General features: G+C 52.4%; 1 protein-coding gene and 1 pseudogene across 1 annotated transcript; one reads left to right on the top strand and one right to left on the bottom strand.

Annotated features, from left to right (window-relative positions):
• The first annotated feature begins 990 nt into the window (after positions 1-990).
• LOC122367755 lies at positions 991-16,023 on the top strand (annotated as a pseudogene).
• Positions 16,024-16,362: 339 nt separating this feature from the next.
• On the bottom strand, positions 16,363-20,591 carry LOC122367754. The gene is made up of 5 exons (XM_043341127.1): positions 20,186-20,591; positions 19,572-19,850; positions 18,051-18,227; positions 17,464-17,537; positions 16,363-16,948 (listed from the first exon to the last, which is right to left on the bottom strand). Exons 2-5 carry the CDS (start codon positions 19,792-19,794, stop codon positions 16,742-16,744), a joined length of 681 nt encoding a protein of 226 aa, XP_043197062.1. The 5' UTR covers positions 19,795-19,850; positions 20,186-20,591; the 3' UTR covers positions 16,363-16,741.

Genomic DNA, 20,591 nt, shown 5'->3' with positions numbered 1-20,591 from the left:
TGATGATTGTCGCGCTAAGCAAGTGGAACCTCAGTAATATATTGTGAAATTAGCTGGTGTTTACTCCGCTATTGATCGGTGCTCCAATCTCGGCGGTCTGAGCTAGACAGTACGGCGACCCCTAGAGCAGTATTGGTAGCCAAATCCATCTCAGCTGTGCGTCTGTCGGGTCACTGCCACACCGTATCGGTTTTTTCTACTCGTAGAAAACCGTAGAAACCATCTACTCGTATTCGTATGACTTTTAACTCTCGTCAAATTAAATTGTCGTGTGCTGAATTCGTTATCGCTTTATTAGCATTTCCGGGAACCAGAAGTCCAGCAAGACGATGTTTCCTTATTTGACATTTACTGTGTTTGCACCGCTTAGCTAACAGGAATTCCCATAAGATGCCCGCTCATTGTGAAGATGGTCAGTGAAAGGACCATCTGTGTGACGTACGGTTTGATCTTAACTCCAGCTAAAATATTATGCACTATACAGCAGTGTTTTGTCTTCGATGCGAGGCACAAACCGTAGGAGTTTTTGTTTATTTCTGGTCGCTTCTGCTCAAGTTCTTGCGTAACTTTGCTCGGCCTGATGAAAGTTGAAATTAAAGGTTATTTTCGTCCATCGATCGTGCAGCGTAACATGCAAATATGAGATAACGTTATGGAATGGCGAACGCCAACGTTCACTCAAAGCTTTAGATGAAACTCTCTCCGCATGAAACTGAGCGGATCCGTGTATCCAAGAAACATTTGCAAATCCACATATTAAACGATAGTCTGACATGTCTTTTTGGACAGCAAACGCTGTCACGGTGTACACCTCATGGACACGTTCAATCGAAACAGACTTGGATGGTTTTTAGCAGAGTTTTGAGAGACATATAATAAGAGATATTAACCTTACTCTCATAACTGACTTTGTGCGGACCAGCGGAGGGGATTATGTCGGATGGCGGTGAATGTGATAAAAAACTGACTTGTGTCTTTTGTTGCAGTGGCTGTCCTGTGTTGACGGACTGGAAAGATGAGCGAGGATGACCCGCCCAAACACAGTCTGCACTGGTTCCGCAAGGGTCTGCGGCTGCACGACAACGCCAGCCTGCGAGGGCGTGGCGGGCTCGACCACGTTCCGCTGCATCTACATCCTGGATCCGTGGTTTGCCGGCTCGTCCAACGTGGGCATCAACAAGTGGAGGTAATCGCCCGACCTTATGTAATGCCACACTACACCGAGAGACTATTACGGCGCATTGAGAATTGATTTATTGGCCCATTACATCACGGTCAATCTGTGTTTTTGTCATGTGGCGTTCTCGATTTCTGTTACTTTCGATTGGCGTATCGGATGACCAAGAGACACAAGATGACCGGAGGCCTCTTGCACCATAATACCTAGCTAGGTAGAATCGACAAATTACCTACCTAGTAAAACTACCTACGGCGGTAACTTCTTTTGCACCATCCTACCTACCTACCTAGGTAAATTTGACAGCTCGCGTTTTTAGGATTTGTTTTGATTGGCTGTTTGGCGACCAATTATTTGTGGGCGCAAACAAATAGTAAGTAAAAAAAAATTAAATGGACATCGTTTTTATAAATATACATTTTGGTGTATTTAGGGCCTTGCATTTTGGTATTATGAAATCATTTTTCAGTTATGTAAATACCGATGAAAGTTATTTAGATATTAAATTACTTGAACAAATAAGCTTCGTTTCCATGGCAACGAGTGAGTCTTTAACCTGGCTGTTCTGCTACGGAGGTTTATCGCCTTGTTACGGAGAAGCACCTCTGTGAACCCATGGAGCATTTGGTCAATTATATTAATTCACTCATAAAACATTGATTATCATTGTCTAAACATTTTGTAATGCCTAATTTACATAAAAGTACCCGTGGATTATCATGTATTGCGCCTATTGTTACCAATTGAATCATTTTACCTAAGGTTTTGCTAGTTATTTTGGAAGCCCGAGTTTACCGTCAAACCGTCAAAAATTCCTCCGCGAGTACTTTTTTCCGGCTTTCGGTGCAAGAGGAAAACAGCCTGTCGGACTTTAAGAATTGTTAAGTTCTTATGCCGCTCGGTAGAATTTCTAGGTAAATTTTCACGGTAGCGTTTTTTGGTAGGTAGTTTGGTGCAAGAGAATCTAGGTAAAATCTGAATTTACCTAGGTAGGTAGTTTGGTGCAAGAGGCCTCCGAGCGAAAGCGCAAAACAATGGCGCTGGTCAGTAGTCATATGATTCTGAAAATCTGGACTGAGCGCGGATTTCGGGGAAACTTGATACTTGAGCTACCTTGGAAAGCTACCTATTCGTCTAGCACACCCAGAACGCTATCTATACCATTATTTGCTCTCGTCACAATCAAAACACTCATTTTGTTTTAGCTAAGCTCAAGTCAATTAGGGGTGAAACGACTTGAGTTGAGATCGTTCTACCTGTTGTGTAATCCGTTCGAGGTGAGAGAACGTAATTTGAGACACGTTTAAGTAACCGTAGTTAATTGACTCAATTGTCATCGCAGGCGTTCCTTTGCCGCAGATTTCTATTGCAATGTCTTGAGGATCTGGACAAGAGTTTGCAGCGGCTGAACTCGCGCCTGTTCGTGATCAGAGGCCAGCCCGCAGATGTGCTTCCCAGCCTGTTCAAGGTCAGTCCTCGAAAGAATGGTGCGGTATGTCAGTGTGTGCCGGGCTCTTGGAGTGCCCCAGATTTGTTCATGCTTATAAACGTTAAAAAAAAAAAACACAGTAAAACGTAATGTTAGCAACTTGTGTACATCTTCATGGCCGATATAATAGAGGTAATGGTCATTGTACAAGGGTTGCGCAAGCGTGCCCAAATGTGTACGAGTCGTAGCATCTCTGCTTAATGGCGCCTCGCGGTGATCTCAGTGTTCGCTCGGCAGAAATGGAACATCACCTGTCTTTCGTTTGGAGAGGATCCGGAACCGTTCGGAAAAGTGCGAGACCAGAACGTGCGGAAAATGGCGCTCGAACACAACGTGGAAGTGGTCTCGCGCACATGTCACACACTGTACGACGTCGACACGTGAGTGAGACGGGCGCCGGCGACTCCCCCCCCCCTCTCTCTCTCTCTCTCTCTCTCTCTCTCTCTCTCCCTCTCTCTTTTCTTTCTTTCTCTCTCACCGTCTCTCTTTCTCTTTTTCTTTGTTTTATTCTCTCTCGTGAAGACGTGACCCCAGTGCTGTCTAGGATGTTAAACATACTATCGAGTCACGGTCAAATGAAATAAAGAAACCTTGTACCGTAATTCCAAAAATACACTCACTCCAGGAAATGAGCACTTACAGTCGACCAATGTAATTCCGTGTGGGGAGTTCTCGTCTGTTGTTATTTTGGAGACGGTTGGGGAGCCGTAGCCGGGTTCGCGCCCCCGGGTGACGGGGTGCTCCGTTTGCGGACAGGGTGATTGAGCGGCCGGCGGCCGCTCGCCGCTCACCTACAAGCAGTTCCAGACGGTGTTGCTGTCCATGCCGCCGCCGCCGGCGCCGCTGCACGCGCTCAACCACGACGTCATTGGGGATAGTGTGACGCCGTGGGAGACGATCACGACGACCGATACGGAGTGCCGACGCTGGAGGAGCTCGGTACGAAACACGACACGACACGGGGCGGACGGGGGGGGGAGTATTTAGTGTTTACGTAAGGGCCGGTGTTCGTGATAGCATGTTAGGCTGGTTGATCGGCGATACACGAGCCGAGCCATGCAGCTGAGTGACCGCTGACGTACCTTTTAAATCGATAACCTTGGATGCTAGGTCTTCCTTACAGGGCAGACCAGTCGGTTTGGGGACCACATTACCATTTCTCCAATCCGTTTCATAAGGTTGATCGTCACCAGTCACTGCTTTTATGAACTTTTCTCGAGAATGTGAATCGATTGAACTTCTAGAATGTGAATTGCGTGAAGTGTGAACATGTAGTGTGTGAACTGGCGTTCGCTGACCGTCCCCGCCCCCAGGTTTCGACACCGAGTCGGCGCACAAGGGCGTGTGGCACGGCGGCGAGACGGAGGCGTGGTCCGCTGGAGCGCCACATGGAGCGAAAGGCCTGGATCGCCTCCTTCGGACGGCCCAAGATGACCCCGCAGTCGCTCAAGGCCTCCGTGACCGGTGTGTCCCCGTACCTGCGCTTCGGCGCCCTGTCACCGCGGCTCTTCTACGGGACCTGGCCTACCTCTACCGAAAGGTGAGTCCGTCAGCTGGCTGTTCTACCGGGACCTGGCTACCTACCGAAGGTGAGTCCGTCAGCTGGCTGTTCTACCGGGACCTGGCCTACCTCTACCGAAAGGTGAGTCCGTCAGCTGGCTGTTCTACCGGGACTGGCCTACCTCTACCGAAAGGTGAGTCCGTCAGCTGGCTGTTCTACCGGGACCTGGCCTACCTCTACCGAAGGTGAGTCTGTCAGCTGGCTGTTCTACCGGAACCTGGCCTGCCTCTACCGAAAAGATGAGTGTCCTGTCGCCGCGGCTCTTCTACCGGGACCTGGCTTACCTCTACCGAAAGGTGAGTCCGTCAGCTGGCTGTTCTACCGGAACCTGGCCTACATCTACCGAAAGGTGAGTCCGTCAGCTGGCTGTTCTACCGGAACCTGGCCTACCTCTACCGAAAGGTGAGTTCCCTGTCACCGCGGCTCTTCTACCGGGACCTGGCCTACCTCTACCGAAAGGTGAGTCATGTTGCCGCGGCTATTCTACCGGGACCTGGCGTACCTCTACCGAAAGGTTAGTCCGTCAGCTGGCTGTTCTACCGGGACCTGGCCTACATCTACCGAAAGGTTAGTCCGTCAGCTGGCTGTTCTACCGGGACCTGGCCTACATCTACCGAAAGGTGAGTCCGTCAGCTGGCTGTTCTACCGGGACCTGGCCTACCTCTACCGAAAGGTGAGTCCATCAGCTGGCTGTTCTACCGGGACCTGGCCTACCTCTACCGAAAGGTGAGTCCGTCAGCTGGCTGTTCTACCGGAACCTGGCCTACATCTACCGAAAGGTGAGTCATGTTGCCGCGGCTATTCTACCGGGACCTGGCGTACCTCTACCGAAAGGTGAGTCCGTCAGCTGGCTGTTCTACCGGGACCTGGCCTACGTCTACCGAAAGGTGAACTGAAAGACTTCTCTGTCACTCGGCTATTCCACACAAGCAGTCTCTTTAAGTTCCAATCTTGATACCCTTGGCGAAATGTATTCGAGACATACTACAAAAAAAAAACACCTCGAGGCATGCTCTTTTTTCTTATGCACTGACATTCACCCCAATAAATATTTAATCAAACCGCAAAACAAGAATAGCAAAAGCACTCAAGAAGATTATCTAGGTATTGGTTGTATAATAGCTCGACACAACCAGCCTCATCTCGAGATTGAGGCTCACCTGAGGCGATAACCTTTTTTAGCCCTGTACTTTTTCGTGAGTCCGAGGACTGACACTAAGGTGGCTTCGAGTTTACCTGGCTTGAAAGCTATCTGAACAGTATGCGTGCCTTGTTTTATGCTCCATTCGGCCCTCCACACTGCCATTACTGGCTAAGAAAAGGTCCGGGTGCAGTAAAGTTTGTGGGCGAAGTAATTGCCCTCTGAGCCGACGTATTTTCTTAATTCTACACCATTGTAAATCAGCGCTTTTGGTCACTTGAAACGGCTGTGAACGATCCGGTTAGCGCTTGTTTAAAGGACTTTGATGATTCATTTGTAACCAACCAGTCCATAATGTAAGCCCCCCTCCTCTCCTTCCCCTGTGGCGTTCGGACTTAGATGGCGTCCTGAGAAAGCAGATAATTTCCATGACGTGATGGGTGCGTGTGCACTGTTCATGTTTCCAAACGTTTCGCCGTCTCCTGATACTGGATAGTGAAACTAGCGTCGCCTATAGCTGGCCTGGCGGAGCGTGAGCGGCTACGTCTCGGGTGCGGGCAATTTGGCGTCATCATTTGTGACCGAGCGGTGTCCCGTGCCATTGAGCCGTTGGCGGCGCGGCGGGCGTCCGCTCGTCGTCCCGACATCGGATCCGTCTCCGGCGATCAGGTGCGGCGACGGACCGACGGACCGACGGACGGGCCGGGAATGTGATGTAATACCACCGCCCGGGGCACGGCGCGGCGGCCGACGCTGATCGACATGCGACTCACAAGGAGTTATTATGGCCGGCATTGATTTGTGTCTGGCCGTAGCGCCGTACTCGGAGGGATCAAATGGCCTGCAAAGGCCCGCCGGGTGGGCATTGCTCCGATCCGTGAGCTGTGGGAGGATCAATCGCTGCTGTTGCGCGACCGGCCGGGGGATGGGGTGTAATTATTGACTCGGACCAGAATGTGCTCCCTCTCTCCCCTCTTTCCTCCCTCCCCTCCACCCCTCTCTCCTCTCCGGCACCGATCACGCGGCGGGACGAGGGGTGTATCTGCGCACGTGGACACCCTGGCTCTGTATGTCGAGCGGGATTGGATCGATACGCTCGGTTATTTGATAGGGGTACTATAACAGTTACCGTGAAGAAATAACACTTCATTGTGTCGAAATCCTAATTCTGCGTGTACAGCCTAGACTGCAGTTTTTCTTGCTCTGAATCTTCTTGCGATATTTTGTCAAGGAATGCGTTGATCACATGTTTTTCAAAGGTAAACCCTTGGATTCGCTAGCCTTCTACTCCAAGCTACCTTTTAACGTGCTCGCTCTGGATAAGTTGCAACTGTTGCAGTGTTCCCGTCAGGGTTGTGCTTGACTCATGAGTCGAGTCAGAAATTTGACTCAACTCTGACTCAAATGAGTCAGATTTGAGTCGAGTCGGATAAAATGTTGAGCTGTTGAGTTGAGTCAGAGTTGAGTCAGTAAAATAACTTTTGACATTGAGTTGAGTCAAACATTTAGGAACATGAGTCAGCTGATTCAACTTTCTAGAAACAAGCTTTTCATCCCCCCCCCCCGCTTAACAACTTCGTCCTGGCTCTGCTGCCGGATTTTTTTTTCACCCCCGCCCCCGCTCAGCAACTTTTTTATCTGAGTCAATTTTGAGTCAACTCACTTGACTCAACAAGAAATTGAGTCAAGTTTGAGTCGACTCATATTTCATTGAGCCGCTTGAGTCATGAGTCGAGTCAAGGGAAAAATCAGCTCCTTATTTGAGTCAGAGTTGAGTCAGGGCTGTCTGAAGTTGAATGATGAGTCGAGTCGGCAATTTTTTTTTAGTCGAGCACAACCCTGGTTCCCGTGTATCAGGGATAGACGTTTTGATTGCGATAGACTTGAAAACAATATTGGAAATGTACAACTTATAATGGGTTGACGTTCTCGTGTTTCACGGCGCTGGATTTCTTGCTCATTATGAAGCTAAATTAATGAAAGGTCAAAGGTCTTGCGCGTCTCTCTCTCTCTCTCTCTCTCTCTCTCTCTCTCTCTCTCTCTCTCTCTCTCTCTCTCTCTCTCTCTCTCTCTCTCTCTCTCTCTCTCTCTCTCTCTCTCTCTCTCTCTCTCTCTCTCTCTCTCTCTCTCTCTCTCTCTCTCTCTCTCTCTCTCTCTCTCTCTCTCTCTCTCTCTCTCTCTCTCTCTCTCTCTCTCTCTCTCTCTCTCTCTCTCTCTCTCCTCTCTCTCTCTCTCTCTCTCTCTCTCTCTCTCTCTCTCTCTCTCTCTCTCTCTCTCTCTCTCTCTCTCTCTCTCTCTCTCTCTCTCTCTCTCTCTCTCTCTCTCTCTCTCTCTCTCTCTCTCTCTCTCTCTCTCTCTCTCTCTCTCTCTCTCTCTCTCTCCTCTCTCTCTCCTCTCTCTCTCTCTCTCTCTCTCTCCTCTCTCTCTCTCTCTCTCTCTCTCTCTCTCTCTCTCTCTCTCTCTCTCTCTCTCTCTCTCTCTCTCTCTCTCTCTCTCTCTCTCTCTCTCTCTCTCTCTCTCTCTCTCTCTCTCTCTCTCTCTCTCTCTCTCTCTCTCTCTCTCTCTCTCTCTCTCTCTCTCTCTCTCTCTCTCTCTCTCTCTCTCTCTCTCTCTCTCTCTCTCTCTCTCTCTCTCCACAGTCCACCTGCCCTCTTCTTTATATTTCCCTCTTTCCTTCTCATTATTACTGGTATGATTTTGTAACTATTCCATAAATGTACCAAAGTATGCAGGTGTACTTTGACCTTCGCTCATGAATGTTAATATTTTCTTCGTGAGTATGTGCACCAGAAGTGAGAAGTATGTTGTCGTGGTGTACGAATGTAATGATATACAAATATAATGATATTTCACGTGGCTTGACGTAACTATGTACGCTAATGAACGTTCTCGATGTATCGCTCCCAAGTAAGTTAGTTTATGTCCTCTCTCTGTCCCACTCCACTCCGCTCCGCTTCCCTCCCCCGTCCCCGACTCAGGGCATTCTCCGTCCGACTCACAGCGGTATCACTCCGCTCCCCAGCGTCTCTGTATGACCCCGTTCGGCACACCAGAGGTGTTCCGCCCCCGTCTCGATATGACCCCGTTCGACTCACATTGGTGTCCGTCGCTCTGTTTTAGATCAAGCACGCCGACCCGCCGCTCTCACTGCACGGCCAGCTCCTCTGGAGGGAGTTCTTCTACGTGGCCGCCACCAACAATCCCAACTTCGACCGGATGGTCGGCAACCCCATCTGCGTGCAAATTCCCTGGGACAAGAACCCCAAGGCGCTGGCGAAATGGGCTAGCGTAAGTACAAGTTGAGCACACACTCGACTGTCAGGCATGTGTGTTGTAAAGCCCTCCTTTCGTTTGTTTATTAAATGATAATGACTATTTGCGTGTTCCTGAGCAGAAGAGAGTACCGGGTGGCTCCTCATCAGTTGTTTAAAGTTTTAAAGCAATGCGTCCGTGTCGATAGGGTGTGCATTTTTTTTTTTTTTTGCAACCGCTAAACTTTCCCTGGTAACGACATCAATATCCTTGCGCCAAAGGAAAACAATTGCGTGTGTTCTGACAATGACAGACGATTTCTCATGTGACAATAGTTTGTCTCATAATTTCATTTTTTTTTTTTTTTGCCGTAAGTGCATCAATTTACCCGGCATATAAAAAGTTGCCATCATGTTACGAATAGCATCCAGTGACCTCTGATGCCAGCGATTTCGCCGGTGATCATGCTGTTTTAGACATGATCCGTAATGACATGATATGATAAAAACGAACGTCCTTACATCATGATTGACTCGTAACAGACAATCACGTTCAACTTTCCCTCGATGTAACCACCGCGGGTCTCTCAGATGGCAGCCCATTGTACAATTTGCCGCATTTGGACCGAGTGGTCACCTGAACGCTGGACGCTTTAGTACTCAGTTGGGTGATTGCTGCCGGGCAAACTGCTATGAATGAGGCGTGTTACTGGATAGGACGCTGGCGCTGCTGACCGGCGCCCTCCGGAAGCCTGGCCGGCCCGGCACGCGGCTGAGTTGGGGCAGAACGCCGGCACGAACCTCCCATCGGTCGACCGGAACTTGGATGACGTCACACCTGCGATGTCAAGGCGTATGGGGCTCTTCAAATAATATTTTATTTGTTTTATAAATTCTGTTCGAATAGCTGAATGTACAATTTTGGGAACGGGCGCCACGCTAGATGCAAATGACATTACGGATTCACCATCCGACCTTGCCAGCGCGGCGCCCGGTTTCCCGGTGATATTGTTAACCAAAAGTTCAACGTATCGCGAGTAGATGGTGACGCGGTTCTCCCGGGTCTAGCCTGGCCCTCTCGCCAGCTTTCAGCCGGCTGAATACGGAATCGCGTGTCAAACGACGTGGAACTCCCCGGGTGCGAACTCACTGCCACCGAGTTAGGAGACGGACTCTTTATCCACTAGCCCACACGGAGGACAATATCGTAATAAAGTTGTGCTTTAGCATCAGGCGACATGCTCACTGTGTCTCTGACCAGCTTACTGTGCTGACCAGCGTACTGTGCGTTGGCGGCAGGGTCAGACCGGTTTTCCGTGGATCGACGCCATCATGACCCAGCTGCGCCAGGAGGGCTGGATCCACCACCTGGCGCGGCACGCGGTGGCCTGCTTCCTCACCCGTGGATACCTCTGGCTCAGCTGGGAGGAGGGCATGCAGGTCAGCTCAGCGGGAGGACGGGGGGCAGCCGCGGCTACCTCAGCTGGGAGGACGGGGGGGCAGCCGCGGCTACCTCAGATGGGAGGACGGGGGGGGGGGGGGCAGCCGGCGGCTACCTCAGCTGGGGGAGGGCATGCAGGTCAGTCCGGCGGGAGGACGGGGGAAGGGGGAGGGCAGCCGCGGCTACCTGTGGCTCAGCTGGGAGAACAGGTCAGTCCGGTGGCGGGCGGTCGGCTCCGGAGCGGCGCTTCTAGGACTGTCACTGAGAGCATTGTATTGTACCCGGCCTGAACCCAACAGGTGGTCGTTATTGTGATGATGTTTGGTTTATTTCATGCATCTTTTTTTGGGCTAACAATCATGTTATCGCTGGACCAAATCTAGCGTTTCGTGAGCTTATGGACGAAATGACGCAACGCTGCATGACATTCCAAGCGATGGCAGCCAGATAAGACCTCTGGTCTTATTACCGAGAATAGGACGTGCGATGTAGTTGGCTCTTCCAACCGAAAACTAATTGGCATCTAATAGGCTACTACAAACGTAATGCATACGTGGAATCTGTGTACTATCGTCATTTGTTACCTTAATGATATTTCTGCTTGCGTGATGACTGATGCACATGGTCATTATTTGTGGATATTGTGAGATCATTCAGGCTTGAAATGGCTCTGTGTCATGCAGTCTGGCGCCGTCCCCATATTCTGTTCCTACCAAAGCAGTCACTCTAAGGCCAACAGCAGACAGTCATGCATCATCGAAACGCCTGTGTGGTGAGAATCGCCAGCGGAGCCGAATTCGTCTCGGGGAGTCAACCGTCACTGATTGGCCACTCTCCACAAGGACAGGCAGAGCTGTGAGACCAGCCAACCTTTGCACACCGGGACTGCTCCGGACTTGGCAAACTGGCGTACAGATGGCAGCTCCTTCCACCGCGGGTGAAACCACAAATGAAACGCTACTCGTTGACACGGCCAAAGGCGACGGTGCGTCCTGAACAGAAACCCAACTACCATCGCCGGAAGCCGGCTTTGAAACTGCCTTTGAGCTCGACACCCAGGAAGTTGTCACGTTGCCTCGCTAGCTCCGGCGGCGGCGGCGCCAATGCGGACCCGGAACCGGCTGTTCTAAAGCGGCCCTGTCAGATGTCTTTCGTGCAGCAATGAGTGATCTGTGCCTATCTCAGAGCAGCGCTCGGGTGCCGCGCTGTCCGTCTTGTGTCCCACAGGTGTTTGAGGAGCTACTGCTAACCGACGAGCTCGTATTTGACACATATAGGAGCTGCCGCCCTGCCGACCGTCTTGTGCTCTCCACAGGTGTTTGAGGAGCTAGGGCGACCGATCCTCGCTGACCTTCCTGTGCTGCACAGGTTTGAGTTTGAGGGGCTGCTGCTTGCGTTGACCGGTCCGTGTTTAGAGAGCTGCCGCTCAATGACCGCCTTGTCTTCCGACAGGTGTTTGAGGAGCTGCTCCTGGACGCCGACTGGTCGGTGTTGTAGGAGCTGCCTCTCGCTGACTGGTCTGCTCCCCGACAGGTGTTGGAGGAGCTGCCTCTCGCTGACTGGTCTGCTCTCCACAGGTGTTTGAGGAGCTGCTCCTGGACGCCGACTGGTCGGTGTTGTAGGAGCTGCCTCTCGCTGACTGGTCTGCTCCCCGACAGGTGTTTGAGGAGCTGCTCCTGGACGCCGACTGGTCGGTGAACGCCGGCACCTGGATGTGGCTGAGCTGTTCGTCGTTCTTCCAGCAGTTCTTCCACTGTTACAGCCCCGTGCGGTTCGGACGCAAGGTTGACCCAGAGGGTGACTATATCAGGTCAGTACATCAGGGCAGGCGGGCTACATCAGGTCAGTACCACCAAGTATACGTACTAGGTCGTTCAATAAGTAAGGTAAAATCACACGTATTTCAGTCCACATTTGGTGCAACGACACAAAACTAACAACATATGTTCATTGAAATATCGTCTACAAATTGGCTATAAGCATTTGTAAGCAGGTCTCTTCGGCCAGCCTCCCCAGCCTTCGGAACTGGCACCTACATCCAATCGCCGTTCAGGCGCACGCGCTTATCCTAGCACTCCACCCGGCGTCGAAATCCTGCTTGGAAAACTCCTTATTGCTACTCCAAAGCCATGTCTTGATTATTTTATTGATTGCCTGATCAGTTGAGATTCCAACGTACACAGCAGGTTTTCCGGTGGTCCAAACAGATTCAAAAGGGACGGCGCCAGATCACGGCTGTACTTCAGCTTTCCTGTACTGCTAAAGCAAAGCCGATCTCACACTGATGCCTCGCTGGGCGTCCTTCTGTTGTTCAGCGAGCTCTGTCTGTATTAACCTCGTGATGACCTTGTAAATATCAAGCATATCTGATGATGCCTAGAACTGTTTCGACATACACACTTCACCCTGTTAAGCAGTCACGCAGATGCTTCGGGTCTCCATAATCAGCTCCCCGACTTTACAGATTGTGCCAAGTCCAGAGAGCCCTGCGGGCACAAGTCTACCTGCTCTAGATCTTTGTCTCTTACACTGCTGTGTTCTTGTTGAAATCGTACCAGCTGTTCACCAGCAAGCATTGCCAATGGCAATAGCGTCATCAGGGTCAACTCACTCATTTTGAGGTGAATTTTGGCTCGCGTGACAAACCGGGGATTTTTAGAACGGAACTCTGCTGCATCAATGTTTTCACACCTACCGTGTTCGGACAACGAGCCAAACTCCCAAAAACAGTTTGGATGGTTGTGTAGAAAATTGTTCAGAGATTCAGATGGCATATATGATTTTGCTTGAATTCCTCACATAAATGAACTATGGTACATTTTACCTTACTTATTGAACGACCTAGTATTTTATTTTCTGCTCTTTTCTCACTTTGACTTATTTTGAGGGGTGTTTTTAATGCGCGTTTTCATTGGAACTACTGGCTACCACCGATTGGTAGTCGTTGGAATCTCCGTGCCACTGCTGCCGATGTACTCTCCCCCACCCTATTCTGTAGCGACTGCCGCGCTGAGCATGGCCTGACTGTGCTCCCGTCCCGTTCCAGGACGTACCTGCCCGTGCTGAAGGGCATGCCGTCCCGCTACATCCACGAGCCGTGGCTGGCGCCCAAGAGCGTCCAGAAGGCGGCCAAGTGTATTGTCGGTAAGTATCGGTGTGGTTTACTACAGTTCTTGGAATGATTATGTTGTAATTATTCCTCCATCTCATCTCAACGATCCCCCTCGGTTGCTTCCATTCGGTTCGCTAGAAACCCAGTACCATCCCTCCTGTCCCATTAGGCGAGGGAAAATACCCGCTAACCTGTCTCACTAGGTCAGGAACACCCATTGACACCCCCCCTCCGTCCCCCGGCAGGCGAGGACTACCCGCTGCCGATGGTGTGTTATGTATAACTAGACTGACACCTCCCCTCCCCTGTCCCCCCCCCCCTCCCCCGTCCCGTCAGGCGAGGACTACCCGCTGCCGATGGTGTGTTATGTACTAAACTGACCCTCTCCCCCTGTCCCCCGGCAGGCGAGGACTACCCGCTGCCGATAGTGTGTCACACAGACGCCAGTCGGATCAACGTGGAGCGGATGCGTCAGATCTACTCGCGGCTGCTCGGATACAAGGGCCACAAAGGAGAGCTGATGGGTGAGCCCCGTCCCGCTGCGTCGCGCCGGGTTCTTTTCGGTACTTGTCACGGAACAGGGCCGGAATACACTTAATGCAGGATGCACCAAATTAACCCGGCGGCCGCTGGGCCTCCGCGCCACCCGCCAGCCGCTGGGGGGGGGGGGGGCATATAGTTGCCCCCCTTTACTTTTCCGACGATATCGTCGCAACGCGAAGAGATAGAGAAACGAAACTTTGCACACGTATTCCTGAATACCTAGCCGAGGTTGTGTCCAAATTTGGTGTCGATCCCATTTGAAATGACGTCACAGTGACGTCAGAAGCCCAATCGTAGATTGGCGTCCCTTAGTTTCCTCACGATATATCCGACATATGAGACCGAGAATATAGGACCGATAACTGGTCTGGATATAGTTAACAGTGTACTTAGACGTGTCAGAATGACAGCAGGTGCTGTTTGCTTCATTTACCGCCGCGTTTCATGCTCAGCGACATCGGAAACGCTCCGTATTGGAAAACTTTATTACGTCACTGTGACGTCATCTTAAGAGCTACAACCACCAAACTTTCCTCAAATATGCGCTAGGTATTCCTTTGAAGCTATGCCAAGTTTCAGCTGCGTATCTTATCCGGTTTCGGAGATATTACACCAAACGTAAAGGGGGGGCAACTTTATGCCCCCCCCCCCCAGCGGCTCGTGGGTAAGTGAGCCTTAATGGGAACCGCAAGATAAAAGATTGCAACACATCGCCTGTTTCAACACAGTACCGGCAGTAAACTTTTCCAGGTTTCTATGTGCATGATATTGTAACTTGACACTTGTTTGAAACCGATCCCATAGTTTCGACGTACACTGAGGTTTATTGGTGTTCAAATTACAAATTTCCTGAGAAGTGGGCAGTGTGGGCACCCTGCCTGTCACCTAAGCTCGATGTGTGCCGGACGTATCTGTTTTATCCGCCCCTCCGCTGCTCCCACTGAGCCCGTCTGTCCGACCGCAGGCTCGCCGGAGATCGTGGCCACGGAGCCGGGCTGCGAGACGCTGTCGCCGGGCCGGCCGCCGCCGCCGCCGCCGCCCCCGCCGGGGTCGGCGCCCGGCTCCCACCACGCGGCCAGCGGCGTGCCTCACAAACAGGAGCTGCTGCAGGCGGCCCGGAGGGTGAGAGTCGAGGAGCAGCGCGAGGCCTGAGCGGGCGCCGCGCGAGCGCTGGGCTCCGATCTCACGCCCGCGGGCGCTCCGGTGGAGCGGGCAGCGGGGCGCTGCGGGCGCCGGCTGTGCCGCGGGGGCGCGGTGCCGGCGGCAGTGTCCCGCTGATGTACGGCAGTGGTGGCGCCGCCCCGCCCAGTGCGCTGAGAGCATGCTAGTCTGTCGGGCGGCGGCAGGGGGCGGGCGCCGCGCGCAGGGTACGTGAAGGGCGCGTCCCATCCCACATGGTGCTAATTGTGCAGTGTGACGATCATATCAGCCTCTCCGCGGCTCGGGTCTCCAGTCGCCGCAGCGGGCGCGACCGACGGACGATATCAGTCAAGGGTAAGTTTGGAAAACCCCTAAGCAGGGTTTTCTGCTTCAATTTTCTTTTATTCTCCAAATGAAAATTGGGCAAATCAGCTTATATCTGCATTCTGCATCACTCGTACGTACGGGCCCCACGGCTGCTTTTTGCAGTTGCACGGTTCAATGGTTTGTACTTTACTCCGTTCCAATGAAATGTATGATAGCAGGCACAAAGGCCAGGAAATTGGTGAACTGTTGTCATCGAGTGATGAAATCTCAGAATGCCAGAGACGACGCCTGGGCAGATTCAAAGCCGGACGGAATATTTATATATGAGGTAGTGCAAATAGCTTATTAAGCAGTCAGCTGTAAGTGGAGTTGAATGGAAGTTAAGCGCTGAAGCTCAGATTGTGAATTTGCTGATCGTATGGCCGATATTGCAGCTGTTACAGCCGGTATTGCAGCTGTTGCAGCCGGTATTGCAGCTGCTGCTGCTGATATTGCAGCTGATATTGCAGCTGCTGGGGGTGCCGGTTCGTGTGCCGCTGGCAGGGTCGCCGGTCCGCGGTGCGCGCTGAGCTGTGCGCCGGCAGAGGGCGGCACTGGTTGCTCATTGTGTGTGTGTCGACGGCGTGTCGGTACGCCGGTCACTGTAGGTCGTACGGCGGGCCACGGGAGCCGGTTCCCGTGACCGGGACGGCGGGAGGGCCGCTGACACGGGTCAGACCGTGCCCGTTGGTAGTCACTCGCCGCCAGGCGGTGTTAGTGCGTCCGGTCGGGGGCGCCAACATTTTCATATTGTTCAGTGTGGCCGTTGACGCGTTGTGCAGAATACACACGGATTTCATTGGCCGCTGTGTAGGGATGGGCTCGGCCGGCCCTGATTGCTTGTTCGTGGGTCGTGGGAATCTTCAACTCGCGACGTGACGCATTTATGCTCGCCATTTTTCTGACGCTGTTTAACTGGGCAGTCCGTTATCTAGGTATACTTTTTACGCCGAGTTGTTTTCTCCGCTTCCTTAGTCGCTGATTTTGCCGTTACCGATTTCTTATCTGAATCGGGAATGCACTTATCAACTTAACATCAAGTCCAAAATGCAGTTTATTCTGAATAGTATGCTCTCACAATATTCAAGTATAGTTCATCAAAATGCTTTGTGCGATAGACATCATCCATTAAAAATCAGCGTGACTGTTCTTACATCCGTCAGGATTATATTTTAAGTCGCATTCGTATCTGATATCTCATCTTTTTTGTACAAACATGTAGGCATACAAGTTATAAGAAAAATAGTCTGTGAAAAATGCGTTTTAAAAACGCGAACAGCCCAATACACAGCGCGGAATGGTCTGCCCTCTCCCTGCTCACTTAGGATCCAGAACTCGGCGGTCTCGGCAAAGGCTCACTTAGGCGCCTCCAGACGCGGCTGTTTCATTGACTCGACTGACCTGACCAGGTCGAAGGCGGCCGGCTCCCTCCGGCAGCTGCACAGGCCCAGCGGTAGCGGGGCGTGTGGTCGGACCACGTGTGGTCACACCATGGGAACGTGGCCGGCAAGTGGGCGTGGTCACACCATGGGGGCGTGGCCGGGTGGTGGGCGGTACTGTTCCTTCTCCAGTAGTCCGGCCAGCCGCGTGGCGCAGCCGATAAACTCCTTGTAGAAGGTGCTCTGAAGGCCGGCAGACACCTGACTGGGGCGGCCGCATGCCGCGTAGCCCATGAAGTGCATCAGACCAAAGTCCTTACAGGTCACCCGACCGTCTCCGTCACAGTCCTGCGGGTAAAACACCAGGGCGTTCACATTTTACCAGAGGGTGCACATTCCATTCCGAAAGTGGATGCATTAGCTAGTGTCTGTTGCATTAAATAAGTGTCACCCCTACCAGCGACAAGGACGGCGCCCCATGTAGAGGTCCTGGTCCCCCTTGGTCCCCATTCTCGTCAATGACGAAATACCTATCACCGACTACGTTACCGCTGGACCCGTCCTTCGTTGGCAAGTGGTCCCGAATCGCAATGTTCACGTTGAGAACCACGTGACTGCCACATATGACCGTCTCGGCGTGGGTGGCATTGGCCGCCGCCACGCTGTAATACGACTCCCGAAGGTCTCGTGTAACACCAGGTGTGATATGTGATACTTGATGCCTCGACTAATATCCGGAACGCGTGCCCACCTGCACTGCTCTGGTTTGCGCAGTTGGACCTCACTACGCTCGCATGCATTGCTCCTTCTAATTACTCCAACTGCATTCGAGTGTTTCAGACTGTGTTTCCAGCCGCACGTACCCGACTGAAGCGCTGCATGTATGAAGAGACCGCCTCGCCGGCACACTCGACGTCCGAGGCACATTGGCGAAACCCTGGGGGCAGAGCGCTGGTCAACTGAGATGACTGTGCACAGGGCGCCGGCGCTGGAACATTACGATATTGTCCGCAGGGGCGTAGCCAAGGGGGGGGCATAGGGGCCATGCCCCCCCCTGGAGCCCAAAAGGGCCCCCATCGCGGTGTCATAAGTACGGTAAGGGGCACATTATTTTGGCCCCCTCCAAAAAATAGTGGATGAAATCCGATGACTTTTTGGATTTTGAGGGGGTTTACCTTCGGCCCCTGTAAGTTTGGCCCCCTACTGGAGGAAATCCTGGCTACGCCCCTGATTGTCCGATCAGCGGCGCCTGCCTCATGAGCAACCGGATCAAGAAGTGGAGTTAACTTTTATATTGATGAACAGGTTGAATCGTGATAAAACACGACACCTGACGTGATAAAATATCGATAGTGGCATATCGGAACGATTGGCGAGCCGGGGACGGTGTAAGGTGTTACAGGGCCGTTAGCATCAGTTGAGCTAGTGCCGCTGGCTGTTCGCCGCTCACCGTGACCGGAGAAGGGCGCGGAGAGCCGCGGGTGGGCGTCCCGCCAGTACGGCTCGGACATGTAGAACGGGCCGCAGATATCGCCGCCGCCGTCCGGCAGGCAGCCCGTGCTGACGTCACAGCCGGTGGCGGCCGTACACAGACAGGAGAGGCAGTAGCGGTCCGGACCCAGACCGCCTGAAACATAGACAGCCGCACTGAGAATGGTGGCTACTGGCTAGTAACTTATATAGTAATACTGATGACACTAAAGCGTGCCGGTTCCAGTTATAACTACGATAGCCGTGTGGATCAGTACCGTTTTAACTTTATTCCCCCGGTTTTATTACGCTTGATGCATCATTCAGGCGGGCTCGAGAAGAGCAGAATGACTTTGAAGAGCAATATGTGTCACACAGCTATCCTCCTCCCGACTGTAATTCAGCAGAGCGGCGCAGCGCAGTCTAGCCGACCTGAGCACTCGCACGGAAACGTTACGCTAAGACGAGCCGGCGCTCACGAGAGACATGGGTCTCGGACGGCGGCGCTGACTGGAGGAAGCGGTGTGGGAGTGTCGCCGCCGCGGGGAGGCGGTGTGTAGGTTTATAATTGTCTCGGCGAGACGGCGTCATTGTGATGCGTCACCCCAAAATGGCGGTGCTTGTCGCTCGCCCACGGTGGGGAAAAAGGTGGGCCCCGCGAGACTGTGGCCCTCAGCCGCTCGTTGGCTTCCACGAAGACGTGTGGGCAGAAGCACAAGGTCATGAAGAGCAAACAGCCAAACAAGACCCATGAGGTGTTCCTCATTCGATAGTCGCCCGGTTGGTATTCATGATGCTATAAGTCTCGCTACCGTCACCAGACCTCACATGGGTATGACGCCCCATAAGAAAACATGAGAATTGAACCAAAAGATCATGACTCATGCTTTGATAGCGGAAGTAAAAAGCAAAACGAAAGTGTTGATGGTACATCGCGAACCCAGCTCTGCGGTATGAAGTACCCGGTCAAAAGCGACATTCCAAGAAATTGCTCCCTTTCCAACTGGAGTTGCAACACGTCACTTAACAGCAGGTGCGGTGTAGCCGTTTGCTCTGATTGCTGGGAAACCGCGTGCGGTCGGCCGCCTCGCCGGTCGCCGCTCGACGGCCCCGTCTCTGGAAAGTCCGAGGTCACCTACGGATACGGATGCGGACGGCAGAGCCGCCGCGGCCCGGATCTCACGTCACGGATACCTGGGGCGGAGAGGAGCAACACGTGCTGGAGGCCCCCAGGAATGAGCAGGCCTCTTTACATAGTGGTCAGACTAGGGACAAGCGATTGCTACCTACCATCGCTCTTCTCGGCACAATGGCACAGCCTTCGAATGGTGCAACTGAGGGAAATGCGATAGGTAGTATATACCTACAGTCTACACGTATACATGTACCGACATTACTGGAGCATTATTTAGAGCGCCAGCAAAGCGGCTTTAGGAACGAATAAACAAACACGAGTGCTCATTTGTCAAATGTCCACTATCCGGAGTCCCTCTCCACTGACCTGTGCCGGCGAGGTCGGCTCGGGCCGGGCCCAGCCAGACTGCAGTGATCAGCAGCAGCAGCGACGCCGACCGGAGCGGAGTCATCACGCCTCGCGGGCCGCCGGCACACTGACGCGGGACGCCCGGGCAGCCCACCGGCACCGGCCCGACAGGTGAGAGAGCGCCCCGCCTCGCCCACACCGCCCGCGCTGGACCGAGGCGAACCGGAGCCGTGGCGAGCATCGGTCGGCGACCGCTCGGTCCGGCCCGTCTGCGTCTGGGCGGCGGGCACCGATGATCTGCAACGTTTAAAAACTGGCCTGACTCATTTATAAATGTTTAGGACCTAAACATACACCCGGTGTATCCCAAGGTGTGCCTTCCGGGCTCCGGCTTCCATTCTTCTACTGGCCAAGAGTAAATGAACAAGTAGCACAACGAATACCTAAATATCAATAGAAACCTATCAGTTACGACGCTAAGTAGCACGTGTCACCGATCAATGGCGCTGATGTCTACCTCTATAGATGTCTACCTATTCCTTCTGCCTGTGACCTCTGTAGGTCTCCGACCAAGGTCTCGTCACCTTGGTGACGAGGTAACGAGGTTGAGACTCACCTCACGGTCAACTCACCTGAGGGCGTAGCGTAAGGGGTCGCTTTTCGAAATTTATTGGTAGGGCTCTTACAGCTTATTTCAGGCAACCAAACCCAAAGGATATCATATCCATGACTATTACATAGGGCATAGGGATAATGCTAAAATAAGATTCTCGATGAGGGTCATGAAATCGCTTACGATGGATCGGATAGCAGTACTTGTTTTTTATAGTCACCGTGCTTGTTTCCATCGGCCTTCGTTACTGAGCTGCAATGGCAACAATGTGGAGCTGACCTAAGGCCACTCAAATTACCTGAGGGCTGAGACCACCAATCATGATATTACAAATTCCTATTTAAATTGCGTACTGCAAATCGATCTACGCCTTTTACTTTCGATTGAAAAAGGAGTACCTCAATTCTAGGGTGATTACAGTATTG

This window comes from Amphibalanus amphitrite, unplaced genomic scaffold, assembly GCF_019059575.1.
Source record: "Amphibalanus amphitrite isolate SeventyFive unplaced genomic scaffold, NRLGWU_Aamphi_draft 000894F_arrow, whole genome shotgun sequence".
Taxonomy (NCBI): domain Eukaryota; kingdom Metazoa; phylum Arthropoda; class Thecostraca; order Balanomorpha; family Balanidae; genus Amphibalanus; species Amphibalanus amphitrite.
The sequence above is the reverse complement of the archived record's forward strand: the minus strand, read 5'-3'. Positions and strand labels throughout refer to the sequence as shown.

What these genes read in the sequence shown, in the direction of transcription:
- LOC122367754 (XM_043341127.1), bottom strand. Translation starts at nt 19,794, where the DNA reads ATGCTCGCCACGGCTCCGGTTCGCCTCGGTCCAGCGCGGGCGGTGTGG. An exon ending in CGCGCCCTTCTCCGGTCACG is followed by an intron (nt 17,538 to 18,050) that starts GTGAGCGGCGAA and finishes CTCTGCCCCCAG; the next exon opens with GGTTTCGCCAATGTGCCTCG. An exon ending in ACATGCAGCGCTTCAGTCGG is followed by an intron (nt 16,949 to 17,463) that starts GTACGTGCGGCT and finishes TTTTACCCGCAG; the next exon opens with GACTGTGACGGAGACGGTCG.